At 59.4% G+C, this 21,253-nt stretch overlaps 1 protein-coding gene and 2 long non-coding RNA genes across 3 annotated transcripts in view; 2 read left to right on the forward strand and 1 right to left on the reverse strand.

The window, feature by feature from the left end:
• The first annotated feature begins 455 nt into the window (after positions 1–455).
• Positions 456–1,662, forward strand: LOC147649843 (uncharacterized). Its single transcript, XR_015277927.1, has 2 exons — positions 456–542; positions 1,171–1,662. It is a non-coding gene; the product is annotated as an uncharacterized LOC147649843 (long non-coding RNA).
• A 3,770-nt stretch (positions 1,663–5,432) lies between these two features.
• LOC147649844 (uncharacterized) lies at positions 5,433–7,260 on the reverse strand. The gene is made up of 2 exons (XR_015277928.1): positions 7,120–7,260; positions 5,433–5,560 (listed from the first exon to the last, which is right to left on the reverse strand). It is a non-coding gene; the product is annotated as an uncharacterized LOC147649844 (long non-coding RNA).
• Positions 7,261–7,330: 70 nt separating this feature from the next.
• The window catches only part of SLC38A10 (solute carrier family 38 member 10), a 30,006-nt gene continuing 16,083 nt past the window's right edge, over positions 7,331–21,253 (forward strand). The window contains exons 1-10 of the mRNA XM_086857013.1: positions 7,331–7,591; positions 8,431–8,548; positions 11,537–11,582; positions 12,639–12,732; positions 13,796–13,939; positions 14,845–14,969; positions 17,705–17,807; positions 18,469–18,651; positions 20,289–20,400; positions 20,579–20,685. Coding sequence (XP_086713139.1) covers positions 7,487–7,591; positions 8,431–8,548; positions 11,537–11,582; positions 12,639–12,732; positions 13,796–13,939; positions 14,845–14,969; positions 17,705–17,807; positions 18,469–18,651; positions 20,289–20,400; positions 20,579–20,685 — 1,137 coding nt within the window. The 5' untranslated portion in view covers positions 7,331–7,486. The remainder of the gene's footprint in view (positions 7,592–8,430; positions 8,549–11,536; positions 11,583–12,638; positions 12,733–13,795; positions 13,940–14,844; positions 14,970–17,704; positions 17,808–18,468; positions 18,652–20,288; positions 20,401–20,578; positions 20,686–21,253) is intronic.

Below are 21,253 nucleotides of genomic sequence, written 5' to 3' on the forward strand. Positions count from 1 at the left end.
TTGGCCGCCGCGCGGCGCTCGCGCCCCGCCGGCCATTGATCCCCCCCCCCCACCTCCGCCCGGCTCCATTCTTCCTCCGGCGCGCGCGCCGCGCGTCAAGCGAGCGCCGCTGCCGATTGGCTGGCGGCCCGCCAGCGCTCCTGCCAATCAGCGCGCGGCGAGCGGCGCGGAACGGCGGCGCCTAATTCAAGCCCGGCGGATGAATGGGGAGGAGGGAGCGGCGCGCAGGCGCAGCGCGCGCTCCGGGCGGAGGGGTGGGGGGGGATTGCATTGCTGCGCACCCCCCGCCGCAGCGCGCGGAGCCCCCCCCGCGCGCTGATTGGCTGGCGCCGCGCCAGCGCGCTGTCAATCACGCAGTGTAAACAAGGCGCTGATTGGCCGGCGCCGCGGGCGGTTTCAAGGCGCCCCCCCGGGGGGGGGACACGCGCGGCGGGGGCGGTTTCGAGGCCCCCCCCGCGCACACCCCGGAGCGCCCCGGGCCGGAGCGAGCGGGATCAAAGAGCGGCGAGAGGGGAACGGGCCGCGGGCAGCGCCCGCCGCAGGTCCGGGACCGGCCGCGGGGGCCTGCCGGGGAGCGGGGGGATGCCGAGCTTGGGGGCCCTGCGAGGCGGGGAGTGTGCAGTAAGGGGGTAACTGGGGGGCTGTGCAGTGTGAGGGGGTGCAGTAATGGGGGGCCGTGCAGAGCGAGGGGGGCTCTGCAATGGGGGGCTGCAGTGGGGGGGGGGCTCTGCAGAGCAGGGTGGGGGGTGTGCGGTGTTGGGGGGCTGCAGTGGGGGGGTTTTGGAATGGTTGGGGGCTCTGCGAGGTGGGGGCATAAGTGTTGGGGGATGTGGAGTGAAATGTCGGGGGGCCGTGCAGAGCAGTGTGTGGGGTTGTGCAGTGTTGGGGGGCTGTGCAATGTGGGGAGGGGGCGGCGTGGGAGGGGACAGAGCCGACTGAGGGGCTGTGTGATGTCAGGGGGCTGCACAGGGCCAGGGTACCGGGGACCACACAGAGGGAACGGGAGCGGGAGCAGCACCGGGGGTACCGGGAGCAGAGGCCCGGCAGCGGCTGCCACCAGGGTCCCTGCCGGTGTTTTGGGTTTTTTTTTTCCCTTTTTTTTTGGCAATAAAAGGGTGTAATTGATTGAAAACGCTGAAATAAATCCCAATCGCTCGTAACCACGATTAGATTACGGCGGGCGATTCATTACGCGGGACAGCAATCGAGTTAGGAGGGAGCGGCCGGGGGCTGCGGGGACCCTCCGGCACCGCACGGACAGAGCCGCGCACCGGGACGCACGGACACGGCATGGGGACAGACGGACAAGGACAGCCGGGAACAGGCGCTGCTGCAGCGGGACGTGCGGCTGCGGCACGGAGCCACGCTTGGGGACACGCCGGGGGACACACGGACACGCAAGGACATGGGGTGGCACCGCACACCCAGCCTCCGCATCCTCCTCCAGGGCTGCCGTGCGAAGGCCCGTGGGATCCCTCTCCACGTGGGAAAGGCCGGGGAAGGGCCCTTATGGATTATCCCAGCGCCAGTGGAATCGCTGCCGAACGGGAGCGCGGTGCAGATCCCGGTGTGCGGGTACACGGTGTGCAGCCACCGGTGGTCTGGGAGTGCTGGGAAAGAGTTTCCTGACTGAAAAAGAAAACCAAAAAAACCTCACCGAAAGCGGCTCTCAGGCTCTTCCTTCCCGCAGTGACGCTGGCGGGAGTGGCAGTGGGAAGGGGCCGGGGGAACCCCTGGTGCTGGGTGGGAAGGGGTTGAGTCCAGGCCTTGTGGAGCACCAGGGCTGTGTCCCTGGGCACAGTGGGCAGATCCCCAGAGGGTAAAAATCAAACCTAGGCGAGCCCCTGCTGTGGGTAACCCCCCTCCCTGGGCAGACTGCCCCTCATGAGTTGGCGGCCCTGTGGGCAGGACCCCTCCCCATGGGCAGACCCCTCCCGTGGGTGGCTTCCCTCTGGGCAGCCCCCAGTGGGCAGACAGACCCCCACTGTGGGTTTCTAAACCCTGTGGGCAGCCCCCCCGCCCCTTGGGGATAACTGCTGTGTGAGGTTTGATCAATGAAGTGAGGCCAAATGAGCACAATTAAAGTCAATTTAATGAGGATCCCCCCCACATCCATCCCCCCAGCCCTGCAGCTGCCTTTGTCCACTGCTGCTGCCGCTCTCACGGTGCCTGTTCCTCCCCTCAGCTGGGGCTGGGCCACCACAGAGCCCCCTGAGCTCCTTGGGGGAGTGAGAGGGGACCCCGAGGATGGGGTGTGGTGGCAGAGGACACGGCCTGTCCCTGCACAGGGGACATGTTTGGGGGTGCAGCAGAGGGGCTGCAACCCTGGCAGTTTCCCCCCTCCGCAGCTGTTTCCTCCTGGGAGCTGCTGAACCCCCTCAGAAGGAAAAAGAGGCTGGGAGGGGGGAGTCCCCTGACCCTCCTGGGGCAGGAGCTGGGAATAACCCCTGGATCCCCAGCACCGCTGTGGTGGGATCCCCGGGCTGGTGTGTCCCCTCCGCTGTCCTTCACGGCTCATCCCAGGGCCGGGCACGGCTCGGCTCGGCACGGCTCCGGGGACAGGCGGTTTTCCAGCTGGCCTCGGTGTTCCCGGCGCGTCTCAAGGCCGTCCGTGTCCAAGGGTTGTGTTTGCCGGCGCGGAGGGACGAGGTGGCTCCGCACCGCTGTCCCCTCCGCTCCCAGCTCGGGGACAGCGGGGGGCACCGAGCCGCAGCCGCTCGGGGGTCCGAGGAAAAAGGCAGGAACTTAACTCCCATTAACCATCCCATTGTACCGGCCGTGGGAATAATCGGGTTTGCTAATGCAATTGCTGCCGCGATGCGAAAATCCGACTGGAAAATGTATTAGAGCAATTATCCGCCTCCCTCCGCAGCCGGCGGAGCATTAATATTCAATTTTGATGTGGAAGCCCTATTATGTTAATGACTTTGGTGACAAAAGTCGTTAATGTAAGTCGGTTCCTTTATGGCGCGGCATTAGCCGGGGTGAGCGCGGCCGCGGGGCGGGATGGAACGGGGGGCACGGATGAGGATCCGGGATGGGGAGCCGGGATGAGCCCCCTCCCCAGCCCGGCCAGCCCTCACGCCTCGCAGCGAGCGGGCGCTGCCCGCAGCCGGAGCTGCCGGTGCTCCCGAGGCCGCGCCGGGGCGGATTATCCGCGCTGCAGCGCATCCGGCAGCGCCGCTCCCTCCGCTGCAGCTGCCCTCCTTTGTTCTCTCCCCGGGCCCCGGGAGATGCGCCGGTGCTTCCCCGCCTGCCGGAGAGCGCGGCGGGGCCGGGCCGGGCTGGCCGCTGTCCCGGCCATCAGCTGACACCGGGGCTGTGCCCCTGGCCGGGTGCTCGGTGCTGCTGCCGTGCTTTGGCAGGCCTGGCTGGACTCGGGGATGGAGCCGGAGCTGGGGGCTGGTGATGGGAGACGCGGCGAGGGGGATGAGGAGCAAACCAGCACCCCCTGGCCGGGCCATGGGCAGCCACCACCACCACGGCTCCCGCTCGGGAATGTCAGTGCCATGGCCAGTGTGACACTGAGCTGTGCTGTGGTGGTGTCCTGGAGCGCTGGACGGACGGGAACGGACAGACATGGAGCTGGGAGCTGCCTGTGCCAGAGAGAACGACCGTGACCTTCACCTTTCCAGCGAAGAGCTCATCCTCCTGCCGCTGGGCTGGGAGCGGCCCGGCTTCGCCACGAGTGCGGCACGGGCATGGGGCTGGCTGGGAACCGGGCTGTTTGTCACAGCCAAGGACGGGACAGCAGATCCCGGACACAACCCACGCACAGGATGGGATTTCCGGGACCCCTTGGGAAGCTCCTGCCCGGTGCGGCCCCCTTGGGCGTTGGGCACAGCCCTGTCCCGGCGCACAGATCTACACGGTGTCCCAGTCCTGGCGTGTGGTGCCGCTCCCTTGGCATGGGGGCCGCAGCAGTTGGCATTTCCAGGACGACGCCCCCCACCCCAGTCCCGGCAATAACGGGGGAGGAGGACCGCGGGCTTCCAAGTACAACATAACCCTGCTGCCACCTCGGGCTGTCAGGGCCAGCCCCGAACCACACCCCGGACAGCGCCCGAGGTTTGCAGCCGAGGCTGGGGCCGCTCCACCGTGGTTCCCCGGGGTCTACCGGAGCAGGAAGGTGCCGAACCGGGATCCGGCACTGGCAGCGTACGGACAGGAGCGTGTCCTTGGCACTGCTGGGGACACAGCCCGCTGGCACGGGGCTCCGCACGGCCGCGCCGGGGTCCCCCCGGTCCCCTCGCTGTCCCCGGTCCCCGCGGAGGCGGCTCCGCGCGCACGTGGCCGGGCCGGGCCGTGCCCCGCGCTCCGCCCCGCGTCCCCCCCGGGACCCCATTGGCCCAGCGCCCCCCATCCCGCGCTCCCATTGGCCCAGCGCCCCCCGTCCCGCGCTCCCATTGGCCCAACGCCCCCCGTCCCGCGCTCCCATTGGCCCCGAAACCCTCCACAAACAAAGGCCGGAGCCCGGCGGGGGGCCCGGCGAGCCGCTCCGATTGGCGGAGCGAAGGGGCGGGGCGGCCGGGCCAGGCTCCGCCCCCCGAGCGGCGCCGGGTGTCCTAATATGGATCTGGGCGGGGCGCGCTCATTCATGCGCGCCGGGAGGGGCGGGGCCACCGCGGGGCTGCGCTTCCCGCCCGCGGCGCGCGCGGCTCGTTCCCACGGCGCGGGTGTGAATGAATGGGCGCGCGCGGGGGCACCGCACCGGACCCGTGCGGCTCGGTAAGGTCCGGCAAGGCACCGTGTGGCTCGGAACGCCTCGGTGCCCGGGCGAGGCGTGGGTACATGCGGGCGGGGAGCGTGTCCACTCGCGGGTGGGACGATGCCGGGGCTCGCGTGGGGCGGGCGCGATCGTGTCCTGAAGGTGCGTGGCTGAGCGTGGATCCCCCGTGGTTGTATCCCCGGTACTGTCCCCTGCACGCCCCTCTGTGCCTTGCCTACGCGTGCTTGGTTCTGGGGGGTGTAGGGGGCTTCCCGGGGCCTCTCACGGCCTTGGCTCTGCATCGCTCCTGCCCAGCCCCTGGGACAGCACCAGAGTTCCAAATGTTTGGGAACCCCCATCACAAATTCCATGCCCTGATGAGTACCCACTGTGGGGTCCCACGGCTGACACTGGAGTGGCACAATGGCGGGGACACCACGGCCTCTCGCCTCCCTCCAGCACAGGCTGTGCTGTCTGTCCCACTCTGCTTTAACCCCCCAGATGGGTTCGGCTCCTTGCCTCCATCATTCTCATCGTGCCCATAAATTCATTCCCGATCGCGTTCCCAGCCTGCCAGGCCCTCGCGGGACATGCGGCAGCTCCCAGCCCGTGCTGGAGATACGGACTGAACTTTGGTCCCTGAGCAATTAAGGTGCCTGAAACTGCACTTCATTAATGGTTGTTCTGCAATAAAACCCATCAAACTGCTCTTATTTGCAATATAAAACTGCAATTTGTTTTAATTTATGTTTTTCAATCCCTGCCGGGTGGTTCCGGGGATCTGCCAGGCATCTGTCACTGGAAGCAGCTGTCGGGAGCTGGCTGGCCCTGGGCGCTGGGTGCTGGTCCCTGCTGAAGGGGGAACATGGGGTGGGGTGTGGGTGGGCTTGCCCCAGGTCTGGAGAGGGGGTTTCCATTCCTTCCCATTCCCCGTGGACCCTGCGCTGTGTCCCCCAAGAAGGGAGGGCAGGGATGCAGCCATGGTTCCATGGAAGAGCATCCCCGTGCCCTGGCAAGTTCATGGGAACGGAGCTGCCACTGAGGCAAGTTCCTGAACAACAGTTCAGGCTGGGAGCAAAGATGGAGCCGGCTGTTTTCCTGGGACAGCATCACCCGTGGGAGCTGGGAATCTGGCTCAGCTCAGCTCAGAGTGTGCCAGCACACGTGTGCACATCCCTGCGGAGCAGCATCGGACACAGCAGCGACCTCTGGACATCCCCAGCGATTTGTACTTCCATAAAGCAGCGCAGGATCCCTGTGGGATCAGCCAGCCCTGAGCCCCCATTTCTAATTACAGTAATTGTGGCTCCGGCATCCTCCGGGGCTGGTTGTTCTCCATGGCTCCAAATCCGGCGGGAGGAATCTGGGCCATGGGGCAGGGCTGGGAAGGGCTCTGAGCCACCTGGGATTCCCGGTGGATCCTGCCGTGGGAACGCTGCTCTGGCTCCCAAAGCCAGCAGGGCCCTTTGCCAGCCCCGCTGTCCCCCGCCCGCAGAGCAGCCTCGGGGCTCCCTCGCGCTGCTTCAAGATGGTTGGGGCTTTCCAGAGAATTCTCCTTGCTCTCGGCAGGTTTGTGATGGGAAACTGCCCTGGCTCCCGCTCGAGGCAGAATTTGGGATGTTCGGAGCTGCCGGTGGTACCCGAGGAGCTGCAGAAAACCCCATTCCCTGGGGATGGGCACGGACGAGCCCCGGGGCTGTGGCACAGGAGGGTGGCAGAGCTGGGGCAGCTCCCCTGGTGTCCCCATCCTGTGTCCTGGATGGCTCTGCACATTTCCCAAGCTCCCAGCTCCCACTCGGACATGGAGACCCCACCAGAAGCGTTTTTCTGACCATGGGTGACATTCCCGAGGGGATCCCTCATCCCACCCCGAGGACACACAGGGACACAGCCACCGCTCCGGCACGGGAGCCAGCAAAACGCAGCTGGAGCTACCGATCCCGGCCTGCACCTGGAGGGAATTAGAGCTCCTGTTCACCTCCCTGCAAACCTTTTGTAGAGCGAATTCCTGCGGTTTCCCATCGCAATTGCTGCAAATTATACGAGCGCCGCGTTCCGTTCCGACGGGAACGTGCCCTTGGCGTGTGCCACTCGGAGCTGCCGCCACGCCTGGCCTCGGGGGACCCTTCCAGAGCCCCCCCCCCGCATCTTTCCTTGTTTTTCCCTTATCCTATGGGATGTGGGGGGCACGTCCGCGGCAGAGCTGGGGATGGCTCCGGGTGGGATGGGGAGCAGATGTGTGTGCACAGCTGGATGCGTGCCCAGATGTGCAGGCGGGAGGGGATGCTGGGGGGGGATGTGCTGCCCTCGAGGGGCCTTTCAGGGGCCCCCATCACGCTGGGGACCCCCGCTGGGGTGGGTGGTCGCGCATGTATATACACACACGCTTGTAAAGGCACACGCACACCCACCTCCGTGCCTGTCCACGCAAGGATGTGCACGGATGTGTGTCCTCGTGCATTCCCGCATCTCTCTGGCCGCGCTCCGCTCTCCGGGGGTGCCCCCGACCGTGGGGACCCCCCCTTTACCCCCCAGAACCAGCGAGTCCAGGCCGCCAAGGTGGCAGGAGTGTCCCCGCTCTGTGACATCACTTCCTTCGGCACCGGAAGCCGGAAGTGCCGCTGTGGCCGGTGCCGGGTCGGGGCGGGCCCGGTGGGGCCATGGCGGGCACGGCCGGCTGAGAGGGACCGGGAGCACCGGGCGCTCCGAGCCGGCCGTGGAGCTCGGGGAGCGGCCACAAACCGCGTCCCTCGCCGCGGGGATCCTCCGCCGCGGGCCATGGCGGCGGCGGCGGCGGCGGGTTCCAACTGGGGCCTGATCATGAACGTGGTGAACAGCATCGTGGGGGTGAGCGTGCTCACCGTGCCCTTCTGCTTCCGACAGGTGAGGGGCCGGGCGCTGTGTCCGGGCGGGGTCCTGCCGGTGTCCCCCGGGGGTGTCGGTCCGGGCCCTTGGCAGCCTCAGGCCCCCGGGAGCTGCTCCGCGCCCGGGGAAGGCGGACAGAGGCCGCCTCTGCCCTTCTGGCCCGAATCTGGGGGGTGGTTCCCTGGCTGGAAAGGAAAGCCAGCAAAGGAAACGCTTGAGACCCAGATGGGACATCTCGTGTTCCAAACACCGCGTTTTTCTCAGTCCAACTCAAAACTTCTGCACCGAGCTCTGGGTGCTTCCCTGTCCCGTGGTCTCCAGCTGATCGTTTCTGCCTGTCTTGTAAGGAGAAGGGAAAAATTAAAGTATTTAGCCATATGATAGACGTGAGTTGGCTTGGAGGCTTTTCCAAGCCTGCTGTGCCCCCACAGCTTTCCCTGGGAGCTGTTCCAAGTCACCTGCTTGGAGCCCTGTGAGCAGCCAGGCAGGGGCTGGGTGAGGAGTTTGTGCCACCAGATGGTTGTTGATAAATAACTTTACCCACCTCGGGGTCTGTCTGTGCTCCCCTGAACCCACTGGGAGCTGTGGATGGATGAGCCAGGGTGGGAATTCTGCTCCACGAGCTGCTCCCAGTTCACTCCTCGGTGCTGGGACTGGTGCAGCTGGGAGCTGTGGGACGCAGATGTGTGTTCCACGTGTCCTTGTGCCCTGGAGAGAGTGCTGTGGAGCTGCCAGGAGCAGGACAGAACTTTCTGAAAGAGGGAAAAGTGTGGCTGGAACAGCGGGGGAAAGCTGAGGGTGCTGGCTGGGCTGACCCCCATCTCCTGCTGCTCTCTCCCCGCTCTGCTCTGTTGCAGTGTGGGATCCTCCTGGGAGCCGTGCTGCTCATCTTCTGCTCGTGGATGACTCACCAGTCCTGCATGTTCCTGGTGAAGTCGGCCAACCTCAGCAAGCGCAGGACCTACCCCGGCCTCGGTGAGATCCCAGCTCCGGGGTTGCTTCCCAGCCCTGCCGCTCTCCTGGCAGCACCGTCACCTCTCTGTTCGCATTTCCTCGCTGGTGCTGTTGGAACAACAAATGTTTTCCTGCTGCAGTTCCCAGTTTCCCGTGTTCTGCCTCTCCCCCGGGGCAGTGCTGGGGTTGGATCCTGCTCCCCACAACCCTGTTAATGGGTGCTGAGTTGTTTTGACTCTGTGGGGCAGGGGAGGAGATGATCCAAACCCCAGCTCCCAGGAGCCATCTGGGATGAATTGTGGGTCTGGGATGAATTAATTGTGGGTCTGGGCACGAGTTCCCCACCCAGCACTGCAAGGACAGCGGGTTCTGCCAGCCTGGCATGGAGCTGGGCTGCCTGGATCCGAGCTGGGAGCTCTTTTATGGCTCAGCAGAGAGGAAACAGAGCGAGGTTCCACAGGGCTGAGAAAATAAAAACATCTGGAAGATCCCTGGGTGGGTTTTGGCAGAGCCTGGCCGCCCTCAGAGCTCAGCGCTGGCGCCGGGATTGGCCTCTGCTCGTGGCCTCTCTTGGGATTCTGACTGACTCGGGGAGCAGGAGGAGGTGTTTGGGTTCCAGTCCTTGCTGTTGGCATATGAAGCAACAGGAAAAGTCGCCTTTTCCTTCTTCTGCCTTACTTTTCTGTGGGAGCAGGGAGCTGGTTGGCGCTGCCCCGGCACAAGGGCTCCCAGCAGCTGCTGACAGATGGGTTTGCTCCTCCCAGGAAGCACATCCCGGCTTCTGCCGACTTGTATCTGCTAGAAACGGGAAAGATGGAGAAGCTCCGTGGTCTGGGAGGTTGTTTTGGTGCCAGAGGGAAGGGGGAGCGCCCGGCCCAGCTGCCGCTGCTCCCTGCCCCTCACAAGAGCCTTTGTGTGCTGCTTCCCGGAGGACACAGAGTCCCCTCCACCTTGGAGCGTGTCCCGGGAAGAAGGGATCCTCTGCACGCCCCGGAGCCAAGGGGCTGGAATACAGAGAGGGCCAGTAAAGCTTCCCAGCTTCCTCCTGGCAGGCGGGGGCTGGCAGCAGCGCCTGTGCCCGCTCCCGGTGCCCTGGGAGAGGTGCCACGGGCCGGGAGCGCTCCCACGCCGCATCCCAATGCTCCGAGCTCGGGCAGCTCCACACAGACCCCCTTTGTCCCCACAGGCTGGGCCCGGGGACATCTGCGGGCACTCCTGGGAGGCTTTGGCAGCGCTGAGCCGCCGGGGAAGGTTGTGCACATTCCCTGCAGACAGGCAGTGCCTTCCGGAGGAACACCGGGAGCGACGGCTCCGGCACAAAGGGTGTCCGGGCTGGGGCTGGCTCGTCACCGCTGCGGGAAGGGGAAGGGCTGCAGGGAGATGTGTGGGTGAGGAGGGAAGTGGGAGGCAGTTCCCACGTGGATTTCAACCAGGGGATGAGTGAATCCCTCCCCTTCCAGCAGCACTCGGGATGTGCTGGGCAGCTCTGTCCCAGGAACCACACTGGGTTTAAAAGGTTTCTCCAGCTTCTGAGCAAGTTTGGAGGCATTCCAAGATCCCATTCCAAGGATTTGACTGTACCATTTATTTTATAGTCGTCACCTCCTGGAGAAGATAAAGAATCCCATTTTTCCATTGTCCCCAGGCAGGGACACCTGCCCACAGTGTTTGTGGCTTGTTCTCATTGAACATCAATTCCAACCAGCCGGGGAGATGGGCTGGTCCCAGCATCACCGGGGGCTGTGCCCGTATCCAGAGGCTGGAATGTGCTCTGGAAGGATCAGCAGCGCCATTCCTCCGTTCCCCCCACCCCGAGCTCAGCCTGTCACTGCCCCATTCCAGGAGGGATGTTTTCCTCTTGCTGGCTCCTCTTTCTCCTCCCAGACCCGTGGTCTGTGGGCCTGACCCCCCTCAGGGCTGCTGCCTTTTCCCTCATGGTTGTGAATTCCCAGCGGAGGCCGGAGCGGAGCGCTCCCCGTGCCCGGGCACAGTGCCTGGTGGCGGCTGTCCCGCTGCCCTGTCACCGATCCAGCAGCTATTTTGGGTGCTCCCCCACATCCCTGCTCCAGGCTGTGGGTCCCTGCCGTGCCTTTTGCTCATTCTGTGGGAGAACATCTCGTTTCCTGAATTTTTAGCTCGAGTAGAGTCCAAGGAAATCAAGAGTTGAAGCTAATATTTAAAATAGCAGAAGAAGCTTCCAGAAAGGACTCGAGTTTGTTTTCTGGCGGGTGCTGGGAATGTTGGGCTGTGCCTTGAGGGGAGGCAGAGGGGACTCCAGGGTGGTAGGTTCATGCTGGACCTCACTGGCAGATCTGGGCACTGTGGTCTGGGTTTGGCACCAGAGCTCCCCATTCCCGTCCTGCCCAGAAAGAGCTAAAAATAGAAGTCAAGTTTTCTTGGCATTGTCTTTTTAAGAGAAAACCCAATGATTTGAGGACTACTGAGCATTTTTTGCTCCAACCCAAGGATGGGAGGGAGGGGGAAAGCAAAGCCTTGGCAGCAGCCCTTTGGTGTGGGTTGGGAGCACTGGGTATTCTGGGAATGGGATTGAACGTTCTGGGCACCAGCTCAGCTCTCCCAGCCAGCAATGTCGGGCGGCCCAGTTCGAGGGGGAAGATAAAAATAAAAAGGGGACTTGGATTGGAATTCTGCACCACTTTAACTTTTGCCACACACAATCTTGTACAGGAATATTTTCTCTCCCATTGCCTTTAATGGCTGCCATGTGTGGCTGCTGCTTCACACCACTTCTGGTTTTAAATAGAAAAAAAAGAACCTGCTTGCTGGCTTTCCCTCATCCCTGTTCCTGTCTTATGTGGTTTCCAGTTTCCAAAGGGAAAGGCTGAAAAAGAAAGTGGGAGGGTGAGGGAAACAACCCCAAAATACCAGTGGTGGGTTCCTGCTGCACTGCCCTGTGTCACTGTTAGTGTCTAATTGTGAGCTGAGATCTTGCCCTGTTCTGGACCTTTCTTTGACTAACTTCTACTCTTTTTTCCCCTTTTATGCCAGCATTTCATGCCTATGGAAAAGCAGGAAAAATGTTGGTGGAAACAAGGTAAATCTGCTGCAGATTCAAAGTGTGAACAGTTTGGGTGTCTTTGGTGAAAACTTTTCTGTGCTCTCCTTCCTTCCCCTGCTGCCTCCTGGAATTCCACAGGAGGCTGAGTGAGGTGCCCTGAGCACAGCTCACAGGTGTCACCTCCATCCCGCCCGTTCCAGGGCTCCTGGGGACGGGAGCGCTTCCCAGGAGCACAGAAGGTGGGGATGAGCTCCTCTCCTGCTCTGCTGTGAAATCCCAGCCGTGTCACTCGTGGCAGCTTTCCAGGGGTGACATCCCTGCTGTTGAGTTAGTGGGAGGGAGCGTTTGCTTCCTTGGATCTGCTTTGCTCCTGCCCTCTGTGCTCCCTTCCCTTCGAGATGCCTTGAGGGGGAATCCTGCCTCCATCTCTGCTCCTCCCGTGACCCCAGTGTGGATGTCAGGTGATGGCACAATCCTCACAGCCCTGCTTTTTCCAGCAGGGATTCTTTTCCAGGCGTGTTGAGCCCAGGGCCGGCAGCGGTGCTGGCTCCTTCGCTCTTCCCAGCTGCAAACTTCTGCACAGCACTAAAAATACACAGAATATTCCTCAGATGTTGCTTGTCCATGCAAGCAGAGGCTGTAATTGCCACAGGGATGTTCTATAATTGGAACTGGGAAGGAAAGTGGTCCAGGAGTGGGAGGAGAAGCAGCTCATGGACAATCTTTTCATTAAAGTGTGGTCCATTGTGTGGAGAGACGATAGCTGGATATGGAGACTCTCATGGCAGGGTCCTGCTGTGGGTGTGGGGCTCTGAGAGCCTCATGCTGATTCCTTTGAATTTTTCCAGGAGTTCAAGGAGTTCTTGCCATCTCCAAGACTAGTTTTCCTTGGCTTTTTTTCCCCATGGCTCCCAACAGGAGTTAAACCCCTGCGTGTGTCAAGGGCAGAGCTGCGTGTCTGAGTGTTTGGTGTGGATGGAGGTTCTGTGGTGGCTGTTTTATGGGGATGGAGTGCAGAAGGGCTGTCCTGCTCTTCCCAACGCTGAGGACGGGAGCATGGCCCTCCTAACCCAGCCCTGTTTGTGTTTGCAGCATGATCGGGCTGATGCTGGGCACTTGCATCGCTTTCTACGTCGTCATCGGCGATTTGGGCTCCAACTTCTTTGCCCAGATGCTCGGATTGCAGGTGAATAAATCACTGCTGCAGTGCTCCCAGACCTTGCCCTGAGTTCCCTGGATCCAGCAGAGCTCCTGCCTCAGAGTGTGCTCAGCACCCCTGGGGTCCCAGGGGGGCTTTGTGGGGTCCCCTCACGGAGAGATCCTCGTGCACGGAGCCTGCAGCTCTGGGAAGTCTGGGAAGCTCTGACATATGGCAAACAATCAGCTGGGTAAAACTCCAATAAGGCATTTCCATCAAAGGAATTCTTTTTAACTTGGTCTCCTATTAATTCTGGAGCAGATTCCTGGGGGAGATAATGCTTCCTGCCTTAATTCCTCCCCCAGTGGGTAGTGACAGGCAGTTCCTCTGCCTGAGTTCTCCTCCCTGTAGTTCAGGAGGGATTTTTGTCCTGTCCCTGGCTGTTTTTGTGGCCAGAATCTCTGTGTTCCTGCCTCCTCAGCCGTGTGATGAGCCTGCTGCTGGCTCAGGATGCTCAGAGGCAGGAGGTGCTCCTCGGAGCCGGCACGAGGGCCGTGCAGGGAAGCAAAAGGATTTTTGGTAGAGTGTTATCTGTGCTGCCTGATGCTCCTAAGCTCAGATTAAGGGACTGTGAAGTTAAAAAAGATGCGTTGAGGCTGCAGCCAAATTAGGTATTAAATATTTCCAAGCATTCCAGAGTGTTCTGCTATAATAAATACCAGTGTGAGGCTTTGATTAATTTTCTGGATTGGAGTTTTCAACACTTTCAATTTCTCGTCTCCCCAAGTAAATTTAGATTTTCTTTAATTGCATGAAAATACCTAAATAGCTTGTGCTGGATTAGCATTTAACCCCCCCAGCCACCCCCCAGGATCTTCCAGCTCGGACCTGTCACACACTGCAGAGCAACAGTGGCACCCAGTGACTGTCTCAGCTCAGCACAGACACAGCTCGCAGAGCACCGAGCTTGCAGCATCTTCAAACACCTCCAGACACAGGATTTCACTGTTTAAAGTTGCTTTTCACTCTGGAAAGATGAGCCACGCCGGGGTTTGCTGATGGGGTGGGTGTGCTGGGTGTCCTTCAGGTGTTTATGCCGGTCTCTCTGCAGGTGTCGGGCGCGTTCCGGATTGTCCTGCTCTTTGCTGTCTCCCTGTGCATTGTCCTTCCCCTGAGCCTCCAGAGGAACATGATGGCCTCCATTCAGTCCTTCAGTGCCATGGCTCTCATCTTCTACAGCGTGTTCATGTTCGTGGTGGGTACGGACACCGGGGATCCCGTTTTCCTACTTTTCTGTTGCTTTTTAATGACCAGTTTCACCTGCCAGATGCTCCTGTGATTCCCTCGTGGAGCCCCAGCCCTGTCTCACCCAAATTTCAGGACTGGAAGGAAAGGGAGGTGTGGGAATTCTTTCCATGTAACTTTTTCTGTGCAGGGTCCCACCTCAGAGCTGCCTCCTCGGGGAGGTGTGCCTTTAAGAAACCACAGCATTCCGAGAGTTGGCTGCACTGAAACGTCTCTGGGGATTAGAAACCCCATCCAAGGATATTATAAACAGACATTCAGACATATTTACCTTCTGCTTCCTGTGCAACCCAGCTCCTGCCAGTTCTTGTGTCCATGGCAAGGCAGCTCCCTGGCCTCGGCTCCTCCCCTTTTCCATAAAGTTTTTCCTTCTCTTTGGTGAGCTGGTGGTGTTAAATGGCCCTGGAGGAGCAGGTGGGATCCTGTTTTAGGACCCTTTGTCTGTCTCTGCTGAACAGGATTCTCTAAGGCCAATGGTGCTTCCTGTTTGGGTTTAAAAACACATTTTAAAAAACACATTTTAAAAAGTGCAGAAGAGGTTGCTTTGAGCAGCAATTCTCACAGTTAATGTGAGGGTGGAAATTGTCCCACCCTGGTGTGTGCTGCGACGTGTGACGGCATCAAACGAGGGGGGGATGTCATCGATCCCTTGAAATACTCCCTGGGATCCCTGGTGGCCCTGGGAGCTGTGTGGGTGGGATGTGGAGCTGGGGGATTGGGAAGGGGCTGTGCTGGCAGCTCGAGCTGCTCCCAGCAGAGCTGTCACACGCTGCTTCTTATCCCAGCCTGGCACTGCTGCTGCCCTGGAGCTGTTTGGGGCTGGCTGCTCACCGCTGCTCTGTGTCCTGGCTGCAGGTTGTGGTGTCCTCCTTCAACCACGGGCTCTTCAGCGGGCAGTGGCTGCAGCGAGTGAGTTACATGCGCTGGGAGGGCATTTTCCGCTGCATCCCCATCTTTGGAATGTCTTTTGCCTGTCAGTCGTAAGTACCTGCCCTTCCCAGCCCTGGCACTTGTCCCTGCAGTGAGTTTGTGTGAGGGCACAGGGTCAGGAGGATCTGCAAGGGGTAGATACCATCTGCTTCGGTGGTTTGTTTTCATCAGAGTATTTTACAGCTCACTGAAGTTCAGCCTCTCATTCAGTCGTGGCCCTTTTGTTAGCCAGACCCTTTTGTTATCCCATTTCACCTGGGAGTTCTTGTAATGGAGCAACATGAGACCGCTGGGGCCAAACAGCTCCTGAGGAGCTTCTGGTGCAGCTGCAGGAGGGATGAAATTCCCCTGGTTCTTGAAGGGAATGCTGGAGCACCAGGAGAGGCTGTGTGACCCCGCTGTGCCACCCCCACCTGGGCAGTGAATGCTGGGGGCTGCTCTGCTTCCACAAATTTCCTGGAGAACACTCCAAACATCACACAGCTGTTGACTTTGGAGGGTTGTTCCTGCATTTCCAGTTCCCTGGGTTTAGTGGCACATGGAAGGAGGTGAGAGCAGCCCAGGCAATTTCCACCTTTCCAGTTCCCTGTTTTTGTGAGGGTTTCTGCTGCCAAGTGGAAGAAGGTGAGGCAGGCCAGGCTGTTCCCAGCAGCATTCCCTGCTGCACCAGGACAGCACGTGGCTGGCCAGAGCCGTGACAGCTCTCAGCAGTGTAAATCCAGCCCTGGACACGGGAAGGACTGGCCCCCTCTGGAAGGACCATCCTCCTCTGGAAGCCTGGCAGAGCTGGGCTTCCCCCGTGTAGTTCCAGCAAATGGGTCTCGTGCCAACAGTAAATGAATGTGACAGATAAAATTTGCTCAGACTGCTGTGTTTACACCCACTCCAAGATCCAAATCATCATTTCCCACTTACTGGCTCTCTTGGCAGCTCAGATCCTACCCCAGCACACTCCAGGCTTGCTGTTTAATGTCTCCATTACAACTGGCAAAGGGAATTGTGTTCTCTTGCAGCTTTACCTTGTTACAAATCCCTTTTATTTTTTTTTTTTTCCTTATGGAAGCCACACAGTACCCAGCACAATTTTCCTGGGAATTGGAAATGCAGGGAAATGGTTTGGTCTGGATTTGTGTGTACCTAAATGTGGGCTCCATGGCAGCACTTCTGTGGCAAACGCAATCTAAAGCAGTGTGTTTTTTCCAAACATCAAGAAAATACCCTGTCCCCAGCCCAGACAATATTTATATATATATTTTTATTTCTTTCCATCTCTCTCTTCTCTCTCTTTCTCTCTCTACCTGCCTTCTATATATTCAGTTCCTCTCTTTCTATGTAGTTTATAGTCTCAGCTGGGTAGATTTAATTTTGCTAACCTCTGAATCACCTTTTTAACCATCTCACACACTGCAGAGCCTCCCTGTTTCCCTCTTTTTTCCTTCCCAAGCCTGAATGTTTGGCTGGACCCTTCCCTTGGAGGCTGAAGGCCAGAATGTTGCTGGAGGTGGCTGTGGAGAGGGCAGGGAGGGATCTGAAATGGAGAGATTCCCAGGGCAGCCAGTCTCCTCATTCCCAAGGGGGAATCCCAAATCCCAGGGCAGCCAGTCTCCTCATTCCCAAGGGGGAATCCCAAATCCCAGACAAGCCAGTCTCCTCATTCCCAAGGGGGAATCCCAGATCCCAGGGCAGCCAGTCTCCTCATTCCCAAGGGGGAATCCCAGATCCCAGGGCAGCCAGTCTCCTCATTCCCAAGGGGGAATCCCAAATCCCAGGGCAGCCAGTCTCCTCATTCCCAAGGGGGAATCCCAAATCCCAGGGCAGCCAGTCTCCTCATTCCCAAGGGGGAATCCCAAATCCCAGGGCAGCCAGTCTCCTCATTCCCAAAGGGGAATCCCAAATCCCAGACAAGCCAGTCTCCTCATTCCCAAGGGGGAATCCCAAATCCCAGACAAGCCAGCTGTGCTCCCTGCTGGTAGCTCCAGCCCCGGTGTCCTGGAGCCTGAGATGCTCGGCCTCCCTTGGGATTAAGGGTTAAGGACCTTTCTTTGGCCTCAGCCTGACACAATTCCTGGGAATGGCTTGGTGCCCTCTGGAGCTGGGGACATCCCTTCCCATCTCCCTGCACACTCCCCCCTCTTCTCCCGAGTGTTCCAGGATGCAGCCCCTAGAATTAAACTAACAAGAGGTTAATGAGTGCTAAAATATGCACCTGATGTCACAAAGGACATTCCCCACTCCTTCCAGGGCTGTAAATACCCCAAATCCCAGGGAATTGGCACTCCCGGCTTTCTGTGAAGCGAGCTGAAGTAGGACAGGCGCTGGGCTGGGGTTTGTTTGTTTAACTTTTCCTTCAGACAGTGGGATGCTCCAACCTTCTTCCCGCTTTTCCTCTGTAAACACTGTGTTGCTTTAATTATCAGCACGGAGAGCTCCAAGAACAATAATCTCCGGCGCTGGGGCTGGCCCCGAGCCACCCGCGGCCCCGGGAACAAACGGTCATTCATTTTGCAACCCTCTCTGAACCCGAATGTTTACATCACACGTTTCTCTCCACGTGGTGGGGTGGGGAGAGCAGGAATATTTTTGCAACACTTAAAAGTTATGAGTGTTCTGAAATCTCTTGGCGTTAGCAGTATAAATTGTGGAATAGCAGCAGGTGTTTATGCTCCAGAGGGGGAAGGTGTCAGGGATTCGTTGCTGCTGGGCTGAAGTAGAGAACGGGCTGGGATTGGGGGTTTTCTCCCGTTTTTTTTGCAAGTTTCCTGAAATATTTTTACCCTTTTTACAGTCAGGTCTTGCCTACTTACGACAGCTTGGATGAGCCGTCTGTCAAAATCATGAGCTCCATATTCGCTTCTTCCCTAAACGTGGTCACCACCTTTTACATCATGGTAGGAACTTCCCCTTCTCTTCCCTTGCCAGAAATCTGGAGGGGCCACAGGGATGAGGGTTTATCTACAGCTGGGGCTGGTTTCTGCTTATCTGTGTTTATTCTGACAGATAAGTCATCGTGCTGAAAGCAGAGTTGGGTGGGAGGTGATGAACCCAAGAGCACAGGGGGCATTGGGAGAATCCAAGATTTCAGAGTAGCACGTTTCCTTGGATGGAGACAGAGTGGAAGCCCAGCTCTTCCTGGGCCCAACCTGGAGCTGGGGCTGCTACCCAGAGTTTGGGAGAGCTTTTTCCAGCCTGTTGTGAAGGAGGTTATGCCTCATAAGGCAGCAGTTAATAAAACTGGGTTAATAATTCCTGAGGAGAGCCACGGCCCATGAGCCAGGCTGCTGCAGGGAATGGTGACAGCCCCTCCGTTGGAGAGGGACAATCCATGGGCCTGGCAGCAAGGAAAGTGTGTCCTCTAGGAAAACCCCTGCATTTGATGAGAAACTTCCTTTTAGGCAGCTCCCACTCTTGATTAACGACCTGTCCCAGGTTTTGGGGTGCTGGGGCTGCTGGCAGGTTGCAGGGGAAGTGACCTCACTTGGCTGCTCCGATGGGAGCTCACTGTCCTGCCCCACTGTGAGGAGCAGGTGTGAACCCCACTCCCCTCCCCAGGTGGGCTTCTTTGGCTACGTGAGTTACACCGAGGCCATTGCTGGGAACGTCCTGATGAACTTCCCTTCCAACGTGGTGACGGAGATGATCCGGGTGGGATTCATGATGTCGGTGGCGGTGGGGTTCCCCATGATGATCCTGCCCTGCAGACAGGCGCTCAACACCCTGCTCTTTGAGCAACAGGTAAGATCCCAGGGCTGCCTCGGTGTGAAACTTGATTTTTGAAGGGTTTTTGTGACTCTTTCTTGGGCCCCAAACCTGCCTTGGCTCCGTGAGACTCTGGTGATAATGGCATGTGGCAGGTACTTGCTGTCCAGAGGGACAAAGCCTCACCTCCCATAAAAACCTCAGTGCCCAGGGTGTGGTGACAGTGCAGCAGGGGCCTGTGGCCATCTCTAGATCCTGCTCTGCTTAGTGGTCAATCCCTGGCACTTGGAGGTTCGTGTCCTCTCTGCAGAGGGATTCCATGGGCCAAAGGGCTGGAGTTCCCAGTGGAAAGCCCATGTCTCGTGCCTGCTTCTCCCTGCTCTGCCGGGGATTCCAGCTCTGGCACAGACACATGACACAGCTCAGAGCCAAGGTGGTTCTTTCCCTCAGAAAGAGGGAGAAATGAGCTTTTGGAAGCAGCGGAGCCTCCTCATTTCCTGCTGCTCCAGCTGCTGTCCTTTTGCTGGCCAACTCATTGAGCTCCTGTTCCTGGCCTCGGAGCCCAGCCCAGCCCCGTTTCTTCTTGCTTCCTTGTGTGCCTGCTCATTCCTGCTGCATTATTCTCAGCCAGCACCTTTGTCAGCAGCCCTGGAGCAGCCCTTTCCCCTGCGGGTTCGGATGTCCCCTTCCTCCAGCGCCTCCCGGGCTGCGGTGCCGGCCCGGTGCGGGGGCGGGCAGTGGGATATGGGATACAGCCCTCTCCCACACGTTCCACCTTTCCCAGGGCCAGCTCCTCAGCCAGCCTTTGTGACTGAAGCTGGTCTGTCTGCTGGAGACTGTGAGTCCCTTGTGGCAGTGGCGCGTTCTCCTCTGTGCATTGTGCGCACGGAGCGCGCCGATGGGATTCAGCAAATAACAGTGAGAGATTGTGGGAATGTTCTGAGGCCTTTGTGTATCCGCATAAATAGAAACCTCTTAGGCAGGAAATAAAACTTGAGCAATTTATAGCTCTAAATCCTGCCACTTCTGCCTGTGAGAAGCCCCCGGCTCTTTTCTCACGTTGGGAGGGCCTGAGGATGGGGGCAGACGGTCGGTGAGAGCCAGCGGGTGCAGGGGAGGAAGCGCTGGAAACACTTGGGAACACTTTGGATCTCGCCTGGGCTCAGGCTCGTGGCTGGCTGGGCTCTGAAGGTGTCGCTTTGCCTTCCTCTCCCATCTGTGCAGCAGCAGAGCTGGGATCCGCCGGGTCTGCAGGGCACGCTGGGGCCTCTGCCTTCCACACCTCCCACTCGGGAGGTGGGATGGGATGGGAAGCAGAGGGCCTTTGGAATCCCTCCAGCAGCTGCCCAGCAGCACCCATCCTCCCCTGCCTTCTCCCTGGGGTGTCTCCCTGTCAGAGGAGCTGCTCCTGTGGCAGCAGGAATGGCCCTGCTCCCAGAGCTGCTGGGGAACACCTCTCCCTAGCACAGCCCGAGCTCTTCCCCTGTGCCTTCTCCCTCCTCCTGCACCCCCGAGCTCCTTCCTCCTGCCGTTGGCCTTGGGCTGCTCTCCGAGTCCCTGCACGGGGACTGGAGCATTGCTGAGGGGGTTGCTGGGGGGCTGAGGGATTTGCTGAGGGTCTGGGGACTGCGATACCGGAGCTAACCTCTCCCCCTCCACCCTTGCCCTCCCAGCAGAAGGACGGCACCTTCGCTGCCGGGGGCTACATGCCCCCGCTCCGGTTCAAAGCCCTGACGCTGGCTGTTGTGTTTGGAACCATGGTTGGAGGCATCATGATCCCGAATGGTGAGTGGGGAGCTGGGAACAAGGGCTGGCTGCTTTCTCTGGTCTCTGTTATTTGTTTTCCTGGCTGGGGCGACCAGACTCACACCCCATCCTGCCCGGGGGCTCTGGCAGCTGTCCCGTGCTGCTGCTCTGGCACTCCTGGAAAAGACCTTTGCTGACTTTTCCTCTTCTTCCCCAGTGGAAACAGTCCTGGGCCTGACAGGTGCGACCATGGGAAGCCTCATTTGTTTCATCTGCCCAGCTCTTATTTACAAGAAGATCCACAAGAATGCGCTTTGTTCACAGGTCAGTGCTGATGCTGCTTGACATCCCCCTAAGCCCTCTGCAGAGCCTGGGAACGTGCTTCATTTGGCTGCAGCACAGAAACTGCTCAGCACCTCCTCCAGCCTCCCCCTCCAGTCTGCCCAGTACAGGTGGGAGCTGTTCTGGGTGGGTGTCCACCACTTAGGGATGCACAGACAGTGGCAGAGCTGCTGGCCCAAGCTAGAAGAGCAGCTCTTTTTGTCCCTCCAGCAGCAAGTGAAACAGTCATTTTGTGCATAAAATGCTGCTTCCAGTCCTCCTCCTGGTGGGATTCAGGTTTTGGATCCTCAGAAGAGGAAATCCAGGCAGCCTGTAAAACCTTAAAGCCTCACATCCCGATCTGCCCGGGCTGGGTAAAACAAACAGGGCTCCACGATGCGGTTTGTGCTGCCGACCCTCAGCTTTCTGCTTTCAACCAAAATAATAGTAAAAAGGAACACACACATAGAGGTGTTGCTTCAGGAGTTGATTTTCTGAGGGATTGGGGTCGTTCAGAGGCTGTTAGGAGTTTAACTTTTCCTTTTGCTCCAGTTTGAATTGGCCTCCTCAG

The sequence above is a fragment of the Cyanistes caeruleus genome, chromosome 19 (assembly GCF_971803275.1).
Source record: "Cyanistes caeruleus chromosome 19, bCyaCae1.hap1.1, whole genome shotgun sequence".
Lineage (NCBI taxonomy): Eukaryota > Metazoa > Chordata > Aves > Passeriformes > Paridae > Cyanistes > Cyanistes caeruleus.